General features: G+C 37.8%; 1 protein-coding gene across 5 annotated transcripts in view; it reads left to right on the top strand.

The window, feature by feature from the left end:
* HELQ (helicase, POLQ like) overlaps nucleotides 1-25,684 on the top strand; it is a 43,484-nt gene extending 17,800 nt beyond the window's left edge. For 3 of the 5 annotated variants that reach the window (XM_026509824.4, XM_044388126.3, XM_026509828.3), the window contains 9 exons: nucleotides 1,064-1,205; nucleotides 1,564-1,668; nucleotides 9,563-9,785; nucleotides 11,522-11,679; nucleotides 12,864-12,962; nucleotides 15,650-15,823; nucleotides 17,495-17,608; nucleotides 18,743-18,877; nucleotides 24,941-25,684. In XM_026509824.4, the coding sequence (XP_026365609.2) occupies nucleotides 1,064-1,205; nucleotides 1,564-1,668; nucleotides 9,563-9,785; nucleotides 11,522-11,679; nucleotides 12,864-12,962; nucleotides 15,650-15,823; nucleotides 17,495-17,608; nucleotides 18,743-18,877; nucleotides 24,941-25,048 (1,258 nt within the window). In that variant the 3' untranslated portion in view covers nucleotides 25,049-25,684. Of the gene's footprint in view, nucleotides 1-1,063; nucleotides 1,206-1,563; nucleotides 1,669-8,727; nucleotides 9,481-9,562; nucleotides 9,786-11,521; nucleotides 11,680-12,863; nucleotides 12,963-15,649; nucleotides 15,824-17,494; nucleotides 17,609-18,742; nucleotides 18,878-24,940 lie in introns of those variants that run through there. The other 2 variants (XM_044388125.3, XM_057309591.1) reach the window with 2 other exon arrangements.
* The last annotated feature ends 1,314 nt before the right edge of the window (nucleotides 25,685-26,998 follow it).

Here is a 26,998-nt window from a genome sequence, read left to right as displayed (position 1 = left end):
TTTAATCTTCTCTCATCTTATAGTCCATAATTATTTAAACCTTCCTGTAAATTATACTTGTTTGTTTTTTTTTTTTTGCTTACCACTGCCTCTTGTATCCCACGTCTTCCTTCTATGATTTACTTTTTATTTTGCTATCCTTGAGTAATTTTTTTTATTTTTTGAAAGATTTTATGTATTTATTTATTTGAGAGAGAACATGAGCAAGGGGAGGGGTAGAGGGAGAGGAACAAGCAGACTCTGTGCTGAGCTCAGAGCTCAATGTGGGTCTCAATCCCAGGACCCTGAGATCATGACCTGAACCGAAGTCAGACACTTAACTGACTGAGCCACCCACAAGCCCCCCCAATTAGAATTTTTTAAAGTTCTGTCTGTTCCCTGTTTCTGTCAGACATTTATTCTGTATATTCTTGCTCTTCTTTTATGCCCTTAGTTTTCTTCAAGTGTTTGTAATCTTGGCTGTCTGTTGAGGTTAATAAAGGAGTAGGCTGATTAGCAGATAAATGACATAGGTTTCCTCTCACTTTTGAACAGGAAAGCTGGCTACAATCGTCTATCTACATGAGCAGGATTGAAATTACCATATTTGTAGGTCAAAACAGTTGAAACCTGAATTTTATATAGTTGACAGTAATATAAATTAATAAATAAATATGCATATGTTGGCAATGCGTGGTGAGGTTTTTCCTTTGTGGGGTGTAGAATCAGTCTTTGGAGACTGTTGCTCTAGTAACAATCAAGCTGGGAGCTCGGCCAACACATTCAAACCAGGCCCTAGTCATTACTAGTTTTGTGTGTGGAGGTGAGCCACTTAGTTTGTCTGGGCTTCGGTTAGCCCCTTTGGAAAAACTAAGGTAAAATAATAAAGAACATTATTACCAGGAATTTTGTGCATAAAGAATCTAGGACATCACCGGTGCTTGTTAAATAGCAGTTACTTATTGTTTTCAGTTAACATGTCATAAATTTAATATCATCACATATATAATGAAATTAAGAATTTAAAAAATAGATATTAGTATAGATGGAGTATCACTTTTAATTAATATTATCAATTCCATAGAGTTATTTTAAGAGCTCCCTATGTTGCTAAGGAATTTTTAAAGAGGAATCAATATAAGCAGATGATTGGCAGAGCTGGCCGTGCTGGAATAGATTCTATTGGGGAGAGTATCCTTATACTGCAAGAAAAAGACAAGCAACAGGTAATCATCTGGTTGTTGGTTGTTTCATCTTTTTTTGGTCTTTGGTCTAAGCCCTTTTATGATATCATCTTTTAAAAATTAATTATTAAGATTTCTTTCAATAATGTTTCTCCTCTATGATTAAGAATTAGAAAGAATAGTTTGAATACTTTTGTAGTTCAGACAAGCAACGAAAAGTATTTTCCTTATTTATCTTTCTTCCATTTTCATGAAAACACCTGCTAAATTCATATTTGTTTGTCTTTATGTCCTTAACACCCCCTGCTTCCACAAGATCTATGCAAAATATAAAATGTTATATGGAACACTTAATGTTTTTTATAAAAACACAAAACATAATATGCTTTAACTTTTGTAGGTATTGGAGTTAATAAGCAGACCATTGGAAAATTGTTATAGCCATCTTGTTCAAGAATTCACCAAGGGAATCCAAACTTTGTTTCTCTCTTTGATTGGTTTGAAGGTATTTTTCATTATTTTTTAATTATTACCATAACCTGAGATAATAGAGACTTAAAAGTTATAAGAACTGTAAGTATGAAAAAAAATGTTAACTTCTAATCTAATGTGGTAAAGAATAATCCGACATGATAAATCTGAATCTAGATTTATATATCCATTTTAATGCTTTGAGTTATATGAAATATGAAAAATCAACAAATCATAACTGGGCATTATTACAAGTGAGAGATTTTTGCATACTCTGGAGGATATAAGAAGCTAGAAGGACATAGGTCCTGATGTGAGATAATCCATCATCTCTGCCCTTGTTAAGAATAAGGTTCACCTGTAGCCCTGTGATCATTCTAGGATATTATAAACATGAGATCACTATAGCCTTTATCAGGCAGAAAATTAAAAAAGAAAAAGGCACAGCAGGAAAACAGTCTTTTCTTAGAAATTAGCTGTCTCTTTTAGGATTACTCTTGAGTTAAACTTCTTTTTTACAGTTATTCTTTTCTTTTTTTTTTTTAAGATTTGTTTTAGAGAGAGAGAGAATGCAAGCAGGGGGAGGGGCAGAGGGAGAGAGAATGTCAAGCAGACTCCCCACTGAGCCCAGACCCCAGTGCAGGCCTTGGCAGGGAGCTCAATCCAATGACCTTAAGATAATGACCTGAGCTGAAATCAAGAGTCAGACGCTTAGCCAACTGAGCCACCCAGGCGCCTCTATGGTTATTCTTAAGTAATTTTTTAATTCTGTGGCCAAGGTCACTTGGCCATAAAGTGGCAAAGCCAGGGTTTTAATTTGTTGTACAAAAACCAATGCTTTTCACCTATCATGTAGTCTACCTTCATTAACCTGAACAGTTTAGGTGAAAATACAGAAAGTAATTAATAAATAAAAAATACCATAAGTTTTGATTACTTGTAGATGAAGAGTGTAATTTTATAATATTCCCTGGCAGTTCAGAATAGTGAAAGGATATAAGGAAGAAAAGGAATCAGTGCTGGGCAGTGAAGGAGATAGAAGTTGTAGATAAGCAAAGGGAAGGAATAAGCCATTCCACGTATTTAACATAGAATTAATGATGAGAGAGCTTAAGAAAGTCAACAGACTAGATTGTATAGCTCTAGAGGAAGACTGCAGATCCTGAAGAGTTGAAAGTTGGGTGGGAAAAGTTAGGCCAGACTGTGTGCTGTAAATTGGGGAAAATGGGAGAGCATGCTTAAATAGTAGACTACAGAGTTGTGACACTGTCCCTTATCAGTGGAGAATTAGTGACGTGTTCTGGTTGAGAGCAAGGGCTCTGATATCACACATACCTGTGTTCCAGTCCCAACTCTGTCTCTTATTACTCTGTGTAAGTTATTAGCTCTCTCTTAAACCCCCCTCAGTTGCCTTATCTGTAAAATGGGGATAATAGTATGCAGAAGTATTGCAAGACTAGTTTAGAAGCAATTGTAGTAATCCATGTGTAATGTAATAAAGACCTGCAGTAGGAGGGTTGCAAAGGAGTTAGTAAAGGAGGGGGAGCTCATGAAGATCACCAAGTCTAGTTACATTCATACATTAGATAATGTAACAGTCTTAGAGAATTGGTGAGTAGTCTAAGGTCATTCAGTGAGTTATGGTTTAGACGGGACTATAATTTAGGTTCCTGCCTTGTTGGCCTGTACTCTTTCCAGTGTACACTGTATGAATGGAATATTCCTCAAGTGCACATAAAATATTTCACCAACATAGATCATATTCTGAGACTGTAGACAAGTCTCAATACATTTAAAAGGATTGAAATCAAATACAGTGTGGTGTCTAATGGAAACAATAGTATACCAGCAGTAATAGAAGGATATCAGGGAATTATGCAAATATTTGGAAATTAAATAGCATAGAAATCATAAGGGATACTAGAAAATATTTTGAAGGGAGTGAAAATGAAAACAGATATATCAGAATTACTGGCATAAAGCCAAAAAGTGCTTAAAAGGACTTTTATAGCTTTAAAATTTTTATTAGAATACAAGAAAGATCTGGATTCACTAGTCTAAGTTTTACTTTAGGAATCAGGTGGCGGGGACCCAGAGTAGAAAGAAGGAAATAATACAACTAAAAACAGAAATGAAATAAAAAGTAAACAAACAAGAGAAAAAAAATAATGAAGCCACAAGCTAGTTCTTTGAAAAGATCAGTAAGATTATTAACTGATTTGATCAGAGGGAGAAGAGAGAACACATCAATTACCAATATCAGGAATGAAAGAAGGGTCACCACTAAAGATCCTAGAGATATTAAAGGGATAGTAAGGAATAATCCTCGAATAACTGTATCACACTTGAATGCTGAAAAATGAATTCAACTACTTAGGTAAAATGGGGAAAATTCTTGGAAGACACAATTTCCAAAACTGACTGAAGAAGAAGTAGAAAGTCTAGTCCTAGATCTATTAAAGAAAATTGAATTTATAACTTAAAACTTCCCACAAAGAAAACTCTAGGCCCAACTGACTTCACTGGTGAACTCTATCAAACATTTAAGGAAGAAATAATACCAATCACACACATACTCTTCCAGAAAGTAGAGGAAGAGGGAACACTGCTCATCTCATGAGACCACCATTATTCTGATACCAAAATCAGACAAAGTTGTTACAAGAGGAGAAAACTACAGGCCAATATCTGTGGTAAAAATAGATATAAAAATCCTTATTGAAGTATTAGTAATCCAGCAACACAAGCAGAGTTTATTCCAGTAATGCAAAAAGTTAATTTAACATTCAAAATTCAATGTTACTATTCATTTGACAGAATTCAACACCCATTCATGATAAAAACTCAGCAAATTAGAAGAGAATGTCTTCAGGGGCGCCTGGGTGGCACAGCGGTTAAGCATCTGCCTTCGGCTCAGGGCGTGATCCCAGCATTGTGGGATCGAGCCCCACATCAGGCTCCTCTGCTATGAGCCTGCTTCTTCCTCTCCCACTCCCCCTGCTTGTGTTCCCTCTCTCGCTGGCTGTCTCTATCTCTGTCAAATAAATAAATAAAATATTAAAAAAAAAAAAAAAAAAAAGAAGAGAATGTCTTCAACCTGATAAAGGGTGTTTATTAAAAAAACAACACCACCACCACTACAGGTAACATCACACTTAATGGTGAGAGACTACATGTATTTCCATCTAAGGTCAGGAAAAGAAAGGAGGTCTGCTCTCACCCTACTTTCCAGCATATATCAGAAATCATCTCCAGTACAACACAGGAAGAAAAACGAGGGCATGTAGATTGGAAAGGAAGAAGTAAAACTGTCTTATTTGCTGATACTATGTTCAAGAAAAATCCAAAGGAATGTACAAAAAAACTAGAGTGTAATCAGCAGTGTCATAGGTACAGGATCAATATACAAATTCAATTGTATCTGTATATTCACTACAAATAATTGGAAAAACAACTCCATTCACAGTAGCATCTATTAATGTAATACTTAGGGATAATTTTAACTAATATGTGTCAGATCTATACACTGAAAACTAAAACTGTTGAGAGAAGTTAAAGGAGACCTAAATAGATGGAGAGAAGTACCATGTTTAAGAATTAGAACATTCAAGGGGCGCCTGGGTGGCACAGCGGTTAAGAGTCTGCCTTCGGCTCAGGGCGTGATCCCAGCGTTCTGGGATCAAGCCCCACATCAGGCTCCTCCGCTGGGAGCCTGCTTCTTCCTCTCCCACTCCCCCTGCTTGTGTTCCCTCTCTCGCTGGCTGTCTCTATCTCTGTCAAATGAATAAATAAAATCTTAAAAAAAAAAAGAATTAGAACATTCAGTTTTGGTCAGATGTTACTTCCCAAATTGGTCTATAAATTTGACGCAATCACAGTCAAAATCTCAACAGGCTTGTTTGTGCAAATTGAAGGCTAATAGAATTTATTTAGAAAAGCAAAGGAGTAGAATAGCCAAAATTAATTTTGTGAAAAAATAACAGAGTCTTCACACTACTTCAAAACTTACTGTAAAGCTTCAGTAATCAAGACAGTGTGATATTGGTGCAAGGATCATATAGACCAATAGATCAGTAAGTCCAGAATTAGGCCCACACAAATATGCTCAATTAAAAAAAAATCTCTACACTCAACATGGGGCTCGAACTCAGGACCCCAAGATCAAGAGTTGTGTGCTCCACCAATTGAGCCAGCCAGGCTTCCCTACATATGATCAGTTTTTAACAAAAGGTGTCAAGATATTTAAATGGACAAAAGATAGTTTTTTTCAATAAATGGTGCTGAATCAACTAGATATCTATGTAGAACAAGAAAAAAAAATTAACCTGCACTCTTACCTCACTCTGATTTTGTCCAAATAATTAATTCAAAATAGACCATAGACCTAAACTTATAAGCTAAAATATAACTTTTATTTATTTATTTATTTATTTATTTTTATTTTATTTTTTTCTTTTAAAGATTTTATATATTTATGTGATAGAGAGACAGCCAGCGAGAGAGGGAACACAGCAGGGGAGTGGGAGAGGAAGAAGCAGGCTCCTAGCGGAGGAGCCTGATGCGGGACTTGATCCCGGAACGCTGGGATCACGCCCTGAGCCGAAGGCAGACGCTTAACGACTGCGCTACCCAGGCGCCCCTAAAATATAACGTTTAGAAGAACATACAGGGGAAACATTTTTGTTACCTTGGCTGAAGATTTCTTATGTGGGAAACAAAAAACATAAACCATGAGGGAAAATTCAAGCAAGTAGACTTCATCATAATTTTAAAATCATCTTCAAAAGACGTGGTTAAAAAAGTAAGAAGCATGGAGGAAATATTCATAGTACATACATCTGACAAATGTGTATATGACTCAGCAAAAGGTAGTGGAATTGGGAGGGAGTTGGGGCTTCACCTAAGACAGGAGCACTCAGGTACAGGGAGACTGGGAGAACTGACTTGGCTATGGGGGTGTGGTTTTATGGGCCTGGCAGTACAAGATCTGTGGGACACAGCAGTTGCATTTAAATTCTGTTTTAGCCATTTAAGTACAGCAGTGAGAAGTCCAGGCAGCAGTTGGTTCAGGAGATTAGCAGGTAGGCAGCTGTTGTTCCAAGCCTGCCCATAGGAGGCAGAACTCAAGAAAGTGGACCCAGCCATGAGGAGGCCAGGCCATCAGGGTTCCTCTCTCACCTTGGGGTAGGGACAACAACGGGGCTGTAGTTGTAGAAGTCTGGAACTCTAGACACAGTGGAGAGCTGGAAAACCTTTAGAGTTGGAATTGAAGCAGCAGTCAAGTCCTGTGGACAGGAACAAGCAGATGGAAGAGAGGGGAGAAGCATGAAGGGCAAGGTCTGTGACTTGGGCAGTGAGGTCGGGGCAGGAGGACAGATGAGCACCCCTGGAGACACTAGGTCCATGCTTTGGTGGAAGAGAAGGAAACTGCAGGAGTTAATGAGAGACCATAACAGTGCTTGGGCCATAGGATTTAGGGAGCCTCCAGTTATCATTTATTTATCACAACCGTATTTCAGACACCCCGTTAGACACTTGATGTGTTTTATCTCTGATCCTTGCATACCTTCGAATTAAGTAATGTAACTCCCCTTTGACAAAAAAAGAATCTGAGGCCAAGAGAGGCAGGTTCTGTAGGCTGCTTGCAGCCTTACCCCTGCACCTGCACACTGGGGTCTGTGCTCCTGCAGTCTCCTGTCTGGGTCAGTGTGATTGTCCCCTCGCTGGTCTGACTGCCTTGCATCCAGTCTGCCATGCCTTCCCACATCCCCTCCAAATAATTCTTCACACTCAGATTGATCTTGTCGAAATGTAAACTCAGAATGTGCTACCCAGCTCTGCTTAAAATTTGTCAGTGGTGGTTTCCCATTGTTTTTTGGATTTAGGAAACCCAGATTCCTTACCATGGTCTACCGTGGTAGATTTGGCCTCTGCCTGTCTCCATCCTCCTCTCTCACCAGCCACCTTGCACTCTGCACTCTCAGTTCCCAAATGTGTGGTGCTCCCTCCCACCCCAGTGCTCACTAAGCTTGGACTCGCCCATCTTCTGGACTCACCCTCACCCACTTGCCCTTGAGGCTTCACTTAACCACTGCTCCTCAGGGAAGCCTTCCTGTGCCTCTGAGTTCAGTCAGTTTATTGTATGCTTTATAAAACCACATTGCTTTAGTAGAACCTATCAGTTTGTAATTATGTTCTGGTTAGGGCAGTGATTCCCCACAGGAATGTAAACCCTGTGCAAACAGAGTCCACATTTATTTTTATTTGTCCCTGAATCCCAGTGCCGAACACAATGCCTGGCATGTGGTTGGTGCTCTGTAAATCCTTGACTGAATGAATGGATTGCCTTTGGAGTCAGGTAGGGGTGACCTGAAGGTTTGGGGCAACAGTGGACAATCCAGCTTTGAGAAGCTGTGGAGGCCAGAGGCAGAGCCTAGACCAGTGGGTCTAAATCACTATGCCTGTAAGTTTTTCACAGAGGGTTAGAAAGATAACATGATGATAGCTAGAAGGATCAAGTAAAGGAATTTTTTTATATCCCCAATGTTAACTGTAATCAACCAAGTAGAAAACAATACAGCAACTAAGTTCATTGATAATATACAAACTGAGTATCAGTCTTGAATACCTTAAAACGACAATTTTGGCCTAACTAAATATTATATTAAGACTGAGTTTTGGGGCGCCTGGGTGGCTCAGTCAGTTAAGCGTCCAACTCTGGATGGATCTCGGCTCAGGTCATGATGTCAGGGTCATGAGATCAAGCCCCACGTCAGACTCAGCACTGAGTGTGGAGCCTGCTTAAGATTCTCTCCCTCGCCCTTTGCCCCTCCCCCCCGTGTGCTCTCTCTCTCCCTCATAAATAATAATAATAATAAATATTAGAACATTTCAAAAGTGAGTTTTATTAAAAGGAGGAATAGCAACAGGAAATGTCTATGCCTCATCATATTTTTTGTTAACCCTTATACGGTTTAGTATCAAATAACTACTTAAGTTTTCTAGTTGAAAATATCATCAGAATTATAAGGGAGAGAGAAATATGCTTATTTTTTTTAACTTTTAAATTTAATTTTATTTATTTATTTGTCAGAGAGAGAGAGCACAAGCAGGGAGAGCGGCCGGCAGAGGGAGAAGCAGACTCCCTGCTGAGCAAGGAGCCCAATGTGGGACTGGATCCCAGGACCAGGGATCTTGACTTGAGCCGAAGGCAGACTCAACCGATTGAGCCACCCAGGCGTCCCAAAATATGCTTATTGATTGACTGTATTTTAGTATAACATGCTGATTTCATTGAAATTGGCTAATGCAAAATTAATTCTAATTCAGCATCAACTCTACATCTGACTACCAAATGGAGAGCTAAGTATTACGATTGCCGTTATAGGTTTTAAATAGTAACTAATGGGGGAGAGAGATGGCAGCAAAAGAACAGGAATGAGAGAGACAAAAAGAGAAGACTGCTATTTATTTTTAGGTGATAGGCGGGAAATATTGCCTGATCCTGTTTCAATGGAGACTTTCAGTTGTGTTGTGTGTGTGTGTATGTTTTAATACCATTTTTATTGCTAAAGAATGCTTTACAGGTGGATGGAAAGGGGTGAAGGGAGGATTTCTGAAGGAGGCTGAGTGGAAATTAGTGATAATTGGAGAGTAAACAGCACAGCTTTGGAGATACTGTAAAAAATTATTCAAAAATCTGAGGAGTTTTTGGGTGAAAAATATGTAGATGTTTTCATCAAAGGTACGAATATGACAACTTTAAATTGTTTCTTATTAATTTTAAAATGCCACTGTAAAATTATCTTTATATGTGTATGTCAATTTTATACTAATTTATTTCAATAGCTTTGAGGTATTCAAATGTGCATTCAAAATGATGCCTTAAATTAAGGAAAATGCTCCAATGATGTCCTGAATTGTTTCAGATTGCAACAAATCTTGATGACATATATCACTTTATGTGTGGTACATTTTTTGGTGTTCAGCAGAAGATCTTGTTGAAAGAAAAAAGTCTGTGGGAAATAACTGTCGAATCACTTAGATACCTGACAGAAAAAGGACTTCTACAAAAAGACACTATTGATAAGTCCAAAGAAGAGATCCAGTGTAGTTTTAATATTACAAAACTGGGACGAGCTTCTTTTAAGGGTAAGAGTTTACCTACATTTCTGAGGAAATGTGCTGAGAAAAAAATAGAAATTAAATAATGCTCTTTCTTTAAATTGGAACTGTAATTTTATATTAATAGCATTAATCTTATAAGCTATTAGACTACTTTAGCTTTTAGAAGTTGAAAAATTGGGGCACCTGGCTGGCTCAGTCGGTAGAGCATGCGACTCCATCTCGGGGTCGTGAGTTCAACCCCCATGTTGTGTGTAGAGCTTACTTTTTAAAAAAAAATTTTTTTTAGTAAATAAATAAAAAGTTGAAAAAATGTTGGGTTTTATCAGAGAGGGAACGGGGCGGGGGGGGGAGGTAGGGGGCAGAAAGGGAGGGAGACAGGGAATCTTAAGCAGGCTCCACACCCACCACGAGTCTGACTCATAGCTTGATCTTACAACCCTGAGATCATGACCTGAGCTGAAATCAAGAGTTGAACCCTTAACCAGCTGAGCCACCAGGTGCCGCAAAAAATGTCTTGAATTACAAGTAATTTAGGATACTGTAGAAGTATTTGGGGAAAAAGATGGTAATCACCCTTCACACGCCCCTCCCCTAGCAATCATACAAATCTGAATATCCTATCAAGAATAACAATTTGGCATACATCTTTTCAGACATTTTCTGTACATCTCATTTCAATGCATAATATATACTTGTATACAAGTTTAAGATTTTTAAAGCTTTTGTTTTCAAATAAACAATCATTTGTATAATTCCACAATTTGGTTTTTTTTGCTTAATATCTTAAAAATTGTTCCATGACAGTGAATAGTTTTTTCTTAATGGCTACCTCATAATTTACTTAATGAAAAATAGTACATGTCTATTGTCTAAAAAAATCCTTAGAACTCAGAATTACATAAAGGAAAATCCCATTCTCCTGTCCCATTTCCACTCTCCCAGGGGTAACCACTGTTAACAATCTGATGTCTACCCTTCATATATTATTATGTATATAGATAAGTGTGTGTATGTATATTATATATGTGTATATGTATATTTGTATGTATTATGTATAGATTTTATACATATGCATGCATATACATTTATATGTTTTATAGTTTATTTTTTAAGATGAAATCATAGTTGTAAGTATTTTTTGGCAGCTTGCTTTTCTCACTTAAAATATTAGGAGCATCTTAACATGTGAGTCCCTTTAAATCTACCTCATTTTTCTCTTACTACTATAATCATCCATAGCCGGGATACTGTAGTTTAATTAACCATTCCCCTATTGATGGACGTATGCACTTTTTTTTTTTCTCAATTATAAACAAAGCTGCAATGGGCATCTCCATTTATGTGCTTTTGGGTATGTGTGGAAATGTTTCTCTGGGTTAGATTTCCAAAAACAGAGTATTTGGGTCAGAAGGTATGTACTTATGAAATGTTAATGTATCCTTTCAAAATGACCTCCAAAATAGTCGTGCTAAATTACATAAGAAGAAATTTTGGGTGGGGGATGGGTGAAATAAATAAAGGGGATTAAGAGTGCACTCATGATGGTGAATACTCAGTAACCTACAGAATTGTTCAATCACTATATTGTACGCCTGAAACTAATATAACATGGTATGTTCACTATAATGAAGTTTAAAAAATTAAGATTTTTTGAAAACTTTTTGCTATGTTGAGGTAACTTCTAAACAAGACCATTTTAAAAATCACCTTTTTCCCCCTTTGGTAATTATGAAAGATGAAATATTTGATCTTTCTTTTAGGAACTATAGATTTGGCTTATTGTGATATTCTCTACAGAGACTTGAAGAAAGGTCTCGAAGGTCTTGTGCTCGAAAGCCTTCTTCACCTAATTTACCTAACAACTCCATATGATATGGCTTCTCAGTGTGTCCCTGACTGGATGATATACTTCAGGCAGGTGAGACTATAAGGTTCTTAAATACAGGCTATTTTATTTATTAACGATGATGTAATTTTTGTCAAGTGATTATTCACTTTTTTTCCTCTACTAAAATATATTTGAAATTGGGCCTTTCATGTTTCAGTTTTTAAAATAGTAATATGGCAATAGCATTTTCAGTTTGTTTAACTTAAATACTACTTTTCTGTTAAATATAAACATGTTCATTATTGAAAGAATAAGGTGCAGAAAACCAAAGAGGATCCTCCCTGGTCCCATTCCCCAAAGATAGTTATTGTTACGGTTTGGTGACCATTCCATTTTATGTTGCCTAGAATGTGACGAAAACCGTGAAAGCTATTTTTTTTTTTGAGATTTTTAATTACGTGAAAGCTTTCTCAGAGCCAAGCATGATGACTAAACCCGATGATGTTAATACCTGAGAAGGAATGCCAGTTTTATCACGACAGGAAGGTGCAGCTGGTCCTACCTGTTACAAAACCAGGTGCTAGAGTATAGTCTATTATGATTTTACTATGAGCAGGGCAGACGCATGAACACGCTGGCAGAAGCAATATGCAGCTCTTCATTCCAGGAAATTAACTTTCTTTTTAATCTCCTATTTTAAAATTGTACCTAAGTTTTTCAAGTGGTACTGTATAAGGCAGTTATGGTCAAAAGCTTTCCCTCTTCTTCCTTCCCCCAGAAATCTCAATATTAAACATAACCACATAGTCTATGGAAACCATAGTCCATAGTCACAGTGCTTGTGACCATGCCTTTCAGTATTCTACTAAAATATATTATATTTTAATAATACATTTTTAAGCTTACAATATGTATAAATACATTCATGTTATTTCATATCCTTTAAAACCATGAAAATGTGATATCACAGGAAATACTGGATTTGGTTCAAATGGCAGGTGTTTAAAAGTTACAATTTGAGGGGCGCCTGGGTGGCTCAGTCAGTTAAGCATCCGACTCTTGATTTCAGCTCAGGTCATGATCTCAGGGTCGTGAGATGGAGCCCTATGTCGGGCTCTGTGATCAGCAAGGAGTCTGCTTGAGATTTTCTCTCTCCCTTTGCCTCAGCAACCCCCCACATGCTCTCTGGCTCTCTCTTGCTCTCTCAAATAAATAAACCCATTTTAAAAAGTTATAATTTGATTTTTCTCTGTGTTTTCTCTTTTTACATGTAGTTTAGCCAGCTCAGTCCTGCAGAACAAAATGTAGCTGCTCTTCTTGGAGTCTCTGAAAACTTTATTGGGAAGAAAGCATCAGGTCAAGCTATAAAAAAGGTACCATAGTCTTTTTTTTCTCTTCCTAAATAAGTTGATTTAGCACAATTAATGCTGTTGTATCATCTCCTTTGTTTATTTGATCTTTTTCATATTTTTTTCTTTAAGTTAATATAATTCCCATTTTATCATTTAAAACATCTGAGGACCAGAAATTTGGGCATCTTTTAAAAACAGTTTTTTTGGCTGGCATGAGGGCCTTCTTTTGTATGTGTAGCTTTGCATTTCTGAAACACTCTGTCATGCACATATAAGCTTCTTATCATAGAAGAAGGGAAACCTTATTAATCTACTTTTCTTAGGCTACTTATGTCTTACATTATAAAAATTGTAAAATATTTATAAAATGTTTTTATGATAGTATATAATCCTGAAATAAGTTCAGTTCAAGAGAGAAAAATGTATTTTCTAGAAACTTTTTTTTTTTAGGTAATCTCTACGCCCAATATGGGGCTTGAACTTACAACACCAGGGTCAAGAGTCACATGCTCTTCTGACTGAGCCACCCAGACACCCCTCTAGAAACTTTTTTTTTTTTTTAGTAATCTCTACACTTCATGCGGGGCTCAAATTCATGACCCCAAGATTGAGAGTCACATGCTTCTCTGACTGAGCCAGCCAGGCCCCCAACTCCTACCCCCCATACCTAGAAACTTTTTTTATTAAGCCATTCTACTTGGTGTCAGGGATTCTAAGATAGGATGGGTTTGAGGGTTTTTTGCTTGTTTTTTTTGTTGTTCTTAAACAACTCCCAATCTAGTTAGTATTTAAACTACGTAAAACTCTGTGGAAGGTTGAAGTTATCTGATAAATTAATACTTTTTTGTCTAATATTCTTTATGATCTTTTGTTTAGTCAACAAATACAAAGCAACTGTTTTATACACTAACTTTCAGAGGAATGGAAATAGGGGCACCTGAGTGACTCAGTTGGTTAAGCATCTGCCTTCGGCTCAAATCATGGGGATTGGAGCCAGGAGCCTGTTTCTCTCCCTGCCTGCCTTTCCCCCTGCTTGTGCTCTCTCTCTGACAAATAAATAAATAAAATCTTTTTAAAAAATCATATTAATTTGGATCTCATTACCAAATAATAAACATTTACAAAATCTTATTAGAATAATGCATCTTTTAAAACTTGAATCAGAATTTATTTTTGTTACATTTTAATGAAATACAGTCATTAAATGTTCTGTTGATTTAAATTCTAGAGAACATGATATTGACTTAAAATCAAATTTATTTCTCTACATTGAAAAAGATACTCCCACTTTTCTTTAAAGATTTCTTATAAAAGATCTTGAAATTGGCATAAAGCATCTTATCTTGCCATGTAATATAATTATATCATTTTTCTTGGCTTAGAAAATACATTCTAAGCAAAATCTACATTGACTCAAATTATAGTTAATAATGAAGGTGCACTAAAATTGGGAAATTAAAAAGCAATCTCTCCCTACTGGCAATTCAACTATCGGATTTTTCAGCTTAATGCTTTTTAAAAGTATCAACATGGAGAATCTGTAATTCATAAAGTCTTCAATATGCCACTGTAAGTTCTCATCCCATTCTTTTACTATCATCAGGGATATAATTTTATATTTTATACCCACTTTTTCTCTTTCCAGTTCATTCTTTCTTTCCTCTGACTTTAACCATGAGTTACTCAGTTTCTAAGTTAGCTTGATAGTGTCTATGAAATACTTTACACAAGAACTGGTCACCACAGGCAAAAGCAGGTACACAGAAATCGTCAACTACAGGTAGCATTTTTCCCTTTCAGTGTTTTAAAAACTTTGAAAACATTAATTATGTGTCATGACCATGTAGAGATCATAGAATCTCATATTTACTCTCAGTGTGGACAAGCTTATTAACATACCTAAGTAAATGCATTTGTCTAATTACACTCACAAACATATACAACCTATAAATACCACAGTAAATGTAAAGGTCTTCCCAACTCCTTCCTTCCTATATTCTTTTCCTCGGGCTGCCATAACAAATTAGCACACACTGGGGGTCTTAAAACAACAGAAATTTATTCTCTTGCAGTTCAGAAGGCCAAAAGTCTGAAAGCAAGATGGCTCCTTTTGGAGGCTCTGAGGAAGAAAAAATCTTGCCTCTCTCCTAGCCTTTGGTGGTTGCTGGCAATCTTTGGTGTTCCTTGGCATGTAAATGTATCCCTCGAGTGTCTCCTTTAGACGTTGCCATCTTCACATTTTCACGTTGCTTCTTATCTGTGTCACTGTGTGTCCTCTCCTCTGATAAAGACACCAGGCACTGAATAAAGAGCTTTAAAGGGTCCACTGTACGTGCAGGATGGTTTCATCTTAAGATCTTTAACTAATTACATCTGCAAAGATCCTATTTCCAAATAACGTCGCATTCACAGGTACCACAGGTTAGGAGTTAAACATGTCTTTTTGTGGGGGCAGACATGATTCAACCCGCTACAGCTTCCCCTGTAGAAGTTTAAATGGAAATTTGGCTTATTTTCTTTTTTTTATACTTGGAAAAATGATAATCGGAATTAAAGGATGTATGTTGAACTTTTTTTTTCCCTGTGGAATCATTCTCTTCTGGTTTTCCTGTAGTGTAACTTCATTCACATTACCTTCTGTCCAGTTTCAACATAATGTACATTTTTAGCAGGTCCAGTACATAAATTTATTTGATTTGTCTTTTTAGAAGGTGGACAAGGACATTGTCAACAGACTGTACCTGTCTTTTGTTCTTTATACCCTGCTCAAAGAGACCAACGTTTGGAGTGTGTCTGAAAAATTTAATATGCCTCGAGGCTATATACAAAGTCTTCTCACTGGAGCTGCCTCGTTCTCTTCTTGTGTGCTACATTTCTGTGAGGTAATTCCATTAACTAGATGACACATACTTTGTGCACCTTTTTGTTTTAACTGCTACTAACTTATAAACTGGTTAGTCATTATTTCCTCATTGTTGTTCTATTAACATAAACCCCCCTTATTTAAAATATATTTGTTTTTATCTGCTTCTAAAAGTCCTATATACTGACTTATGGTAGAGATACAAAAATGGCAGAACAACCTAAAATATATAGCGAACAAGTGGAAAGCACCTAGTTATCCCCACTCTTAGAACCACCATTAATAGCTACAAGTATTTGGAATCAACTCTTAAAACAGCAGTTCTCCATCAATGTAGAGTATGTGATAATCTTCCCAGGTGATAACCATGGAAAGTGTTTGATTAGTGCATCGCCAGTACCCAGCAGCCGCCTTGTCACCACTGGGACCATGCTCTCATCCGAAATACTTGACTTTGAGTTGAATGATAATTATTTTAGCAAATGCACATTTCTTAATATCTCCTACTTATGCTGTTTTAAATATTACCTCACCTTCCCTAATCATGTGCTAGCTAAGCAGTAGATACAAATTATAGATAATAAGAAACAGCTAGCCTTTAAAATGTATTTTCTTAAGTTTTCTGTTTGTTGTTCTTCATGTTTAAAGACACTTACCCTAAAATTCTATCCATTTGTTTTACTTAGGACTATAAGGACATCAGCCTTATAGAATTATTCAAGTAAAAGAAACTATATGGAACTTGAAAAGCAACTGTAATTTGATGGTTGATCCTAGAAACAATCTACCTAATAACTTGTGCTCTCATGAGTGTATTTTCAGTAAAGTGTTTTTCTCTTTTTAAAAAGTTATGTAAGTGGTATAAAATAGTACATCAATACTGTTAGGATGCCTTTAACTACAAGTAACAGGAAAACCCCATAGAAGTTTAAACAATAAGGAACAAAGATGATCATGCGTAACAGGGAAGCTAGAGCTAAGGCAGTACAGTGTTGATGGATTCAGCGTTCTGGTCCGGGTTTTCCCTTTACTCTGCCATCTTTGGTGCGCTGACTGCTTTCCTAGTGGCACAAAATAGCGGGCTAATGCTGCCCCACGTATCCCGTGCACTCACAATGACACCCAAAGGTTGGAAAGCGACCATTAAAAAAAAAACTACTATTACAGAAAATTTCAAGCATAAAATAAGACAAAATAATATAATAAATTCTCATTTACGCACCCAGCTTTATTGACCCATGGCTTCCAATATCTTTATTGTCTTAAATATTGCTTCCAGTATTTTTGTTGTTTTCAATATTGCCGCATCTTGCATTGAAATCCTTCCGCATGTAATATATTGTCTTCAGGATAAATTCCCAGAGGTGGGAATTGTTTTCAGTTATTTGGTTAAGAAAAACTATGGATTCACTTGCTGGTGTTTTGATAAAAAATGAATAGAACTCTTCTCACTGGCTTATTTTTCAATTTTCAATCTTCTTGCTCATCCCAAAACCACTTCATCAAATCCTTCAGTCTCTGCCCATGTTTCCTTATAATAATTTTTCATGGAATTATTGTTTGTCTCTGGCTTAACCAAGTTTCAGAGCTTACATCAGGGAACATCTTCTGTGAGCCCCCTACCATGCCAACCAAACCTTGGAATAACTTAACCAGGTTTCAATTCTGTACATTTCTTTGTGCTCTGCAGGAACTTGACGAGTTTTGGGTTTACAGAGCCCTTTTGGTAGAACTTACCAAGAAGTTGACTTATTGTGTAAAGGCAGAGCTAATTCCTCTCATGGAAGTGACTGGAGTTTTAGAGGTTAGTAGCTTCCCAGTGTCCCAACTGAAATGATTTCAACTAAAAGAAAAATCAGGTTTTCCTATTTTGTGGATTCTTATCACACGGTGAGTAACAACAACAGCCTTATTCCTCATTGGTCATGAGAGGGTGTTTTGTTGTTGTTTTCTTTTTTCTTTCTTTTTTTCTTTTTTTTTAGGATTTTATTTATTTGACAGAGAGACACAGTAAGAGAGGGAACACAAGCAGGGGGCGTGGCAGAGGGAGAAGCAGGCTTCCTGCTGAGCAGGGAGCCGGATGAGGATGAGGGGCTCAATCCCAGGACTCTGGGATCATGACCTGAGCCTAAGGCAGACGCTTAATGACTGAGCCACCCCGGCGCCCCTGTTGTTTTCTTTTTTTAAATAAATTGTTGTCACGGCCTCCCAGAAATCCCCTGTAAATCTGGAAGCAGTCCTGATGGAAAAAAAATCACATTTGTGAAAAAAATAACAGTAGGGATAAAAATGAGACTCCCCAACTATGTGTGTGCTACCATTCGTCCTTAGCATCTCGTCCTTCCTCCACTCCAATGAAGAATTCCTTCTGTCAGTTTAGACTCAGTGCTTGTTTAGGAAGTGGCAATTTGGGAGCAACAAGGCTTATTTCCATTTCCTAAGGGAGTGAGAACAAAGTATCCTCACCTGGTTTCTCAGCTTTCTGTTTTTAGCCAACTGTTGATTTCAGCTTATTCTATTATTCAGTCCTTCAATCAGAAGCATTCTTCTGCCCGGGAACACACACACACACACACACACACAGCAGTCCCCTGAGTAGATGGTGAAAACATTTTAAGGATCTTGGACTAGAACATCTTGATTGGATGTCTAAAATAATGCCCTTTACCTGAGTGCCATAATGGATTTCTCATTCCTGATTGCAACACACATCGGGTAACTTAAGCTGCACAAAAAGCTGTCTTGAAGTCAGATTGGAACCATCCAAATTCATCTTTTAAAATTTCTCAGAATTCGAATGTGTTATATCTTCATATTTATTACCACCTTAGTCTGTTTGTGTCTCTTGCATGTGAAATTTTTCCCTTCAATAAGACACTTGGTTATTTTTTTCCTAATCCCAAATTCTGACCCTGCTGATTTTTGTAATATCTTTCAGGGTCGAGCAAGACAGTTATACAACGCAGGCTATAAAAGTCTGATGCACTTGGCTAATGCAAATCCTGAAGTGCTGATAAGGACAGTTGATCATTTATCAAGACGCCAGGCCAAGCAAATTGTCTCATCAGCAAAGGTAAGTGAACAAACCATTTTTTTTTCACCCTTCATGTTATCTCTTTATACTTTGGACATAAAAGCAAAAGCATTTAACTATAGACACAAAAGTGCGTACTCACAATACGTGGCTAAAATAGTGCATCTGTTACGATACAAGGCTTGCTAAAAAGAGAAAGCACCTCCTAAAAAACAGACAATCTCAAGTGTCCCCTGAAGTACAGGGAGCTCTGGAACTCATGGAATTCTGCCTCCTCACCCTTTTCACAGAAGTCCCTTCCTCCACATCCCTGACATCTCGTCTTCCCACCTTTGAGCACCTCCGCACACCTTCCTTGACAAGGAGCTTACAGCCTCAAATTTAGATCGTTCTGTTTTTGGACACTCAGTGTTACAAAGAGCACTCCAATATAATGAGGCTAACCGTTGCCTTCTTACAATGTCCACCATTACATTGTAAGTACTCCCCTCTAGAACTAGTCTATTTTCTTTGTTCCTATGGTAGTTTTTCACATATTTGAAAACAGCTCTCTTTGTGTCCAAGCGTTCCTCTTTTCTGTTTCTTTCATCCATAATAAATAATCTAGTTTTAGGCAATTTACTATCCTAGTTATCCTTTTCTAGATGTGGGCCAATTTGTCTCTTTGACCTATCCCCATCATTATTGGACGTTCTTACTTTTGGGGACTATCTATCAGGGTCTAATTATTAGGAACAGAAACCACACAGTAATTTGAAGAGGAAAGTTTAATATAAAGAATTAGTAACTAGTAACAAAGGTTATTAGCTGGCTTCTAAGGGGTAAACAGAACCTCAGCGACCGTGGAAGGAATAATGAGAAGAGCGTCCAGCCTCACCCCACACCACCCCCTGTGGATGGGATTCATACTTCATTGGAGAGGGTGTGGCTGTGGCTCACAGGACAGCAGATAAGTTTGTTGTGTTGCAGCCCCGGCTGGCAAGCCCACCACAATGCTGAGAGAACTGCTAGGAAGCTCCCCAGAGTGCAAGGTGGAACTTGCTTAGAAGCTAGCTTGAGTACCCATGGAACTTGCTGGAAAGCTGTCTGCAGGGATGCTGTTGAAACTCACTGTAATATGTGCCACCAGATGTTCAGCATACCAGACTAGCCCTTAGGAGCCATAAGAAAAAGACACACCAAAACCAGGAAGAGAAACCCCTTCCTCCTGCAGTCCCTCCAGTGCCCTCTACTGGCAAAGCTTAACATTGTACTGGCGGGCAAAGGAGACGTGTTTACAGGATCCAGCTCTACTATCTGTCTCCAGCAGGACATTGAGGGATGGATTTGGAGCTGAGAAACAATAAAATTAATAACTAGTGCTCTTTTTTTTTTTTTTAAATAACTAGGACTCTTGCACAAGGTATTCCAGGTTCAGCTTGCCTTAGTCATGGAATCAGCCGTTTTTCCAAAGAGCCCTCTTTCTTTTTGGTGAGGAGTGGTATTTTAGAAACCCAAGTTTGAGGGGCTAAGTATGCTCACAATGAGAGAGATATCATTGTTTCTAGGTTCTCTTAGCAGAGAGAGCCCATAAGCCTGTATATTTTTCTCTACTTACGTGTAAATTATTAAAGGCCGTGAACTCATACTGATAACTCCAATTCTAATATTTCTAGGTACATACTGCTGCATAACAAAGTTTTACATCAGAATTTAGTGGTTTAAAACAGCTATTTTATTTTGCTTATGTTTTTGTGGATTAGGAATTCTGGAAAGATTTAGCTGTGTGATTCTTACTTGGAGTCTCATGCAAGTACAGTCAGATTTTGACTAGGGCTGTAGTCAACTGAAGACTTGACTGAATGGGATATCCAAGATGGTACACATACATGGCTGGCAGTTGAAAATTGTCTGTTACTTGGGGCTTTCAACAGGAGCAACTCCATATGGCCTTTCCATGGGGCTTGGGTTTCTTATGGCATGGCAGCTCAGTTTCAATAGGAAATGTCCAGAGAGTGACCATTTTGAGAGATTCGAGGCAGAAAAGGCAGGAAATCTTCTCAGCTAACCTCAGAAGTGAAGTAGTGTCACTTCTGCTGTATCCTGTTGGTTACTAGAAGGCCACAAAGATCAGCCCAGATCTAAAGGAAGAGGAATTAGACCCTGCCTCCACATGAAGGGAGTGCCAGATAATTTGCAGTCATCTGTAATGTCTGCGCTCTGGTCTCAGATTATTTACATCCCTCCCACATGCAAAATATACTCGTTCCTAAAAGATTTATCCCCTTAAGGCATCAGACTCAGGCTCAAGGTCCTGTATTTCTTCTAAATCAAATCTAAGTGCAGCTGTTGCTCCTTGAGCACAATTTCACAGATATATTCCTCTCACTCTGAAGACCTGTGAACTAAAGAGCTGCACATACAATGGTGAACAGAGACAGGATAGCCACGGTATACTCCCATTCAAAAAGAGGGAGAATATGTGGTACATAGGAGCAGTTCTGATACCCAGCCAGGCATATGTGGCCAGTTCCTAAATTCTCGCTGGGAGTGATTATTCCTGGCTTTGAATCCCCTCATCTGAATCATTCTTTCTTTCCTATAAGTAATGGCCCATGTTTGCAGCTGGGTAGATTTCTCAGTCTTTTCCCTATCCAAAGAAGTTCAAGGGTTCAAAGGTTCTTTTTATTTTGGACCATCTCTGTCCCTTTTTATTCAATCTGATATATATAATTCCTTTTAAAATATTGTGTTTCTTATTTATAACTTGTTTCTTTTCTTTTTAAGTAAGCTCTATGCTCAGCATAGGGCTTGAACTCATGACCCCAAGATCGAGAGTTGCAGGTTCTTCCAGCTGACCCAGCCAGCCACCCCTAGCTTGGGTTTCTTACAGCGTGGTGTTGGGATATGAGAGGAAGCATTCAAGAGATCTTGGAATGGTCTCATTCCAAGAAACTAACGCAGAAACTGCAGTTTCTTTTGACAGACCCCTGGAAATCATGCAGCATCATTTCCACTACATTCCGTTAGTTACAAGTGAATCACAAGTCCAAGAGAAGAATTAGATCCCATCTGTCAATGTAAACATCGAAGAATTTCCAGTCACCTGTAATCCACACTTATCCGCACTACAGGACTCATTGTACTCTTACCTCTTCTTGTATTTTGAGTTCCTTTCTCCAACAGTGAGAAACCCAGCTCCTGCTTTCATCAACATATTTATCTGTTTTGCTCAATCCTAGAATGCACTGAAAATAATTTCAGAATTGTTAAAGCATACTATTGCAAAAAAACTAACAAGTTCAGTATTATTTACAACTCTTTTAGTCTTTAGTTTGAGAATATATAATTGAAATAATGTATGTGTTCAAATGTTACTTTTTTTAAAAATCTGCTTCACTGTGGTTATGTAATTCATTTGAAGAGCAGTTAAATTCTGTTCCTATTCCATTTTAGTTCCCCCCATCCTTACGATTTTTTTTTTTTTAGTATGTAAGACATGAACCTTGTTTCTTTATTTTAAATTGAAACAGTTTTACTAGGATATTTTTATTTTCTTTTATTTCTGGAAGTTTCCTTGGATTGTAGTTTTATTTTTTTTAATTTATTCATTTATTTTAGAGAGAGAAAGAGAGCGCACACACGCATATACACATGTGAGTTGGGGGATGCCGAGGGAGAAAATCTCAAGCAGACTCCTGCTGAGCATGGAACCCCACCCAGGGCTTGATCCCATGACCCATGTGATCACGATCTGAGCCAAAGCCAAGAGTCAGATGCTCAACTGACCAAGCCACTCAGGTGCCCCAGATCGTAGTTTTAAATATTAGCTCAATATGATCCACACTTTGATTTTTCTTTCTTAGCAACTCCAATTATATGTATGTTGAATCTTCTTTGCCCATCTTCCATTTCAATCTCTCTGACCCTTTTTACTTCTTTTTTTTTTTTCTTAGATTTATTTATCTATCTGAGAGAGTACAGGTGGGAGGGGCAGAGGGAGAGGGAGAGAGAAACTCTAAGAAGACAGAGCCCGATGCAGGGCTTGAGGTCCTGAGATCACGACCCGAGCCAGATGCTTAACCAACTCTACCATCCAGCCGCCCCTTTACTTCTTTCCTTATCTCATTTTCATCATCTTGTTTTCTTGCCCCACCCCTGTTCCTAATTAAGTTTTATTATAATCTGTTCTTCTTTGGGTACTTTGTTTGTTTTTATTTCTGATATGATTTTCCCTGTTTCTTCTACTTCTTTCCTGAGCTTACTCATCTTTTGTTTCATTTCTTCCTGTTCTGGGTCCATTTTTGTTCTTAGTTTGGGACTTATTCAGGATGTGTTTTTCCCCCATATCTCCAAATGTTTATTTGAGAATATTTAATTCAGTTTGGAATGCTGCATTACAGTTTTTCTGCTTCATAGTTTGCTTTCAGGAGAATAAATTTTTATGAGCTGGAGAGCTTTGATTCTCATTTTCTGTTTCCTTTTATATTGTAATTTAGTATAATAAGAACTGCTTATGCCCCTGCATTTCTCAGACAGAGATGGCCATCTGGAGTGGTTGGTGAGAATTCTAGTTTGAGTCTCCTCTTCTGTCAGTGTGGCAAAGGATAGTTTAATGAATGGCTTGGAGAGAAGTACAAGGAAAATTGTGTTCTTTGATTTTTTGAATTTCCTTTTGTCCTACTGGATCCTAAGTTTTACTGTCTTATTTCTCCACCCCCCACTCAGCCTAAGGGGCTCCTCTCCCTTTTTTCGTCATCTCCCCCAGAGGGATTGCCTTTCCAAGACTGCCTTCTGGAGTTTCATCCATAAATCCCTTCCTACAGACAGTGCCTCAATCTACAAAGAGTCTTTTCTCAGTATTTTATACTCGGGGTAGGCTTTCTCTCTCTGGAGGTGATTGTATTTAATCTAAGACCTTCTGTTTCCCTCTTCTCCTTCCCATGTATTTTTTTCTCAATCTTACCTTGATCTCTGCAGTCCCTTGGAGTGGGAGCTTGAGAAATGGTTCTGCTGGAAATTGGCAGGTATTTGTACTATAATATGAAGGTGATGGTGTTCTCTGTATTCTAGTAATGCTGGCGCATGGGTTTTGTGCAGTGTACTTGCTGTTCTCATTGATCTGTATAGTTTTTAGAGGACATATTGGGAGATTAGTTTTACATGGTCACCATTACCTCAGCTACTGGAAAGCTTACCTCATTGCATTTTAATCTCTTCTATGTATAATACTATGTAATGCTATGCTTTATGTCAAATGGGTAGAGTGGAGTTTTCACTTTCATTTTGTATCCTCTAATTTTTAACATCTATGTGATTTTGCTGGATTTTTTGTATAAAACTTCTGCGACAGAAGTAATGCAAATACTGCACCCAATATACACAATACCCAGCTGCAGTAAGTACCAAAACTGTATTTCTGGTTTTTTGTTTTTTGTTCTTAAAGTTTATTTTTTTACTGATCCCGGCACCCACTGTGCGGGTCGAACTCACAGCCCCGAGACCAAGAGTCGCACACTCTACCGACTGAGCCAGCCAGGCGCCCCTGTTTCCAGTTTTTAAAAGAAAGAGGGAAAGTCATTACTCAGAAAATACTCACTGACATCTACTCTGTGCCATGTTCAGAAATACTTTCTTGACTCATTATGTTTCTTTTGAAATTAGCCACGTTAATTTTAGGAGCTTGAATAAAACTTTTCTTTGAAACACTGATAGGTTTTTAAAAGATAGCTTGCTAAACTTTGAGGAGTAGTAAAAAGCACATATAAAGGATAACATTTTCAAGAGCTAATTAAATTTTTGCAAAATTGCCTTTAATTTTATGGATTAAAAGTTAATTTTTAAGTGGCTGAATCTTCAATAAAACAGATCTTTGAGAGTAATAAAGCTTTATTTTTGGTATACCAAATGCAGTGGTCAGCTAAAATGGCTTTAGCTAAATGCTTCCGTTTCATTTACTATAATCACTTATGCTTAAGTGGCTATTTTTCAATCTCATTATTAGTTTTAATGTCTAGATTGCTGATGTGTAAGGATTCAAGTATCTCATAGACAGTGGTAAAAATGGTAGCATTTCTCCGGCAATGCGTATTTTGGCCTCATGTCTTGATGTTTTTATTGTAGATGCTGTTGCACGAAAAAGCAGAGGCTTTACAAGAGGAAGTGGAAGAGTTATTGAGATTGCCTTCTGATTTCCCCAGTATGGAGGCCTCTTCCACTGAAAAAGCGTGAAGCCGTCTGACGAGCATTTCCAAACATGAATGATTTATTGTACATATTTTTTATTAGATTCCCTATAATTTATAAATGAAAAAAATACATTTTAATTATACATTAAGGACTGTGGATGATGTATGAATATACCTTTCACCCTTCCCACTAATAATCCTTCTTCTTCAATACTTGCACATTATTTCTCTGCTCAAATATCTAGGGTCCATCACAAAATGAAATCCAACTGCCTCAACATATCTCTAGCCTACCTTTGCAGCCAGACCTTTTATTATTCTCTTATACATTTTTTCATCAAACTAGACTGTTTGAAATCCCAGAATTTTCCCTGGGATTTCCAAACCGTTTATTTCCTAATTGTTTTTTGCTACCCCCAGTGCATGCAAAAATATCTTTACAGTGTACTGTGTGGGCGCACGTGGGTGGCCTAGCTGGTTGATCATCCAGCTCTTGATTTTGGCTCAGGTCATAATCTTAGGGTCGTGAGATGGAACCCTGCATCAGGCTCCGTGCTCAGCGCGGAGTCTGCTTGAGATTCTCTCTCTCTCTCCCTCTGCCCTTCCCCCCCCCACTCACTCGTGCACACACATGCACACTCTCTCAAGTAAATAAATAAAAAATCTTTTTAAAAATTTACTATATGCTTCAAGTGTCAACTACAAATTCTCAAATACTGTCTCCTCTATGAAACTGTTCAAGTTCATCCTCACCCCCACCCCATACATGGGTTCTTCCCCTCCTGTAAGTATTCTGAGCCCTTCATCATGCCCATGTCTTTTTTCATGCTGCTAATTTGAAATCTCCTGGAGGGCCGAGACCTTTTTTTTCATCTTCATATGCCACACAGCACTTAGCCCAGTCCATCACACAAAGTAGGGACCTGTGCAAAGAATGAATACTACCCAATTAACAATTCAAAGATTCTCTTTAAACACAACTTAAATGTTGCCTCTCCCCCATCCCTTTTTAGATTTATAGCTCAAATGTACATGGCTGGTTATCTGTAAGAAAGAAGGTTATAGCTAGCAATGTCTTTGAGTGCTGGACTAGCTTAAAGTATTACTCACCTGAGATATCCATTGGAAACGATGCAAAAAGATCCACAGTCTAAGTTCTTCATGCCTTAACATTTTAGACTATTATAACTGTCATTTACCTGGTAATTACCTAGTAATTTCTATGTGCCAAGTACTGTTATAAGTCTTTCATGTGACTAATTTAAGCCCATAATATTATTTCCACTTCACAGAGGAGTAAACTGAGACACAGAGAAATTAAAATAACTTTCCCAAAGTCATGTACAAGTTAGTCGCAGAGCAGGAATTCAGACCCAGGCTCTCCCATCTAAAGTGTGTGCACTTAACATTCATATGATATTGTCTTAGTAGAATCTGCCCATTTTATCCCCTCCTAAGTGTCCCTTTGATCATAGCCCTAACATCACATCTCATTCATTGACATTCCGCCCTTCATATGAGCCAAACTATGGCATCCAATGTCTTAGTAAAACCTTGGGCTTCACTGCACATACTCCGCTTTTTGCAGCTAAAAAGGTTGTGAAAGAGCAGCCGGCTAGCCTCCTGGCCACTTGGGCCCAGCCACTAAGGTGTGCTCACAGTGGTTCATAGTCCAGTCTTCATTTTTTTTTTTTAATCTAGAAACCCCAGTTTCATTGGTCCACCCAAGTAAGCAAGCCTGAAGGTGAGCCCTGATTCTTGCTAACCAATTTATAAGAAACCGAGTAGTAGCCTCAACTTAATTTATTCTTATTCATTTATTTTTAATTGAAGTATAGTTGACCAACTTAATTTAAGATTAGAAATGGCAAGATTGGGGGGAGGGGGCTAACTTTACAGAAACCAAAACAGCTATATCAGCAATCCAGGACAATCTCCCCTGCCTCCAATCAAGGTTTCTCTAGGTCAATTCAACTAAAAGACTATATGAAGT

Source organism: Ursus arctos, unplaced genomic scaffold, assembly GCF_023065955.2.
Source record: "Ursus arctos isolate Adak ecotype North America unplaced genomic scaffold, UrsArc2.0 scaffold_9, whole genome shotgun sequence".
NCBI lineage: Eukaryota > Metazoa > Chordata > Mammalia > Carnivora > Ursidae > Ursus > Ursus arctos.
The sequence above is the reverse complement of the archived record's forward strand: the minus strand, read 5'-3'. Positions and strand labels throughout refer to the sequence as shown.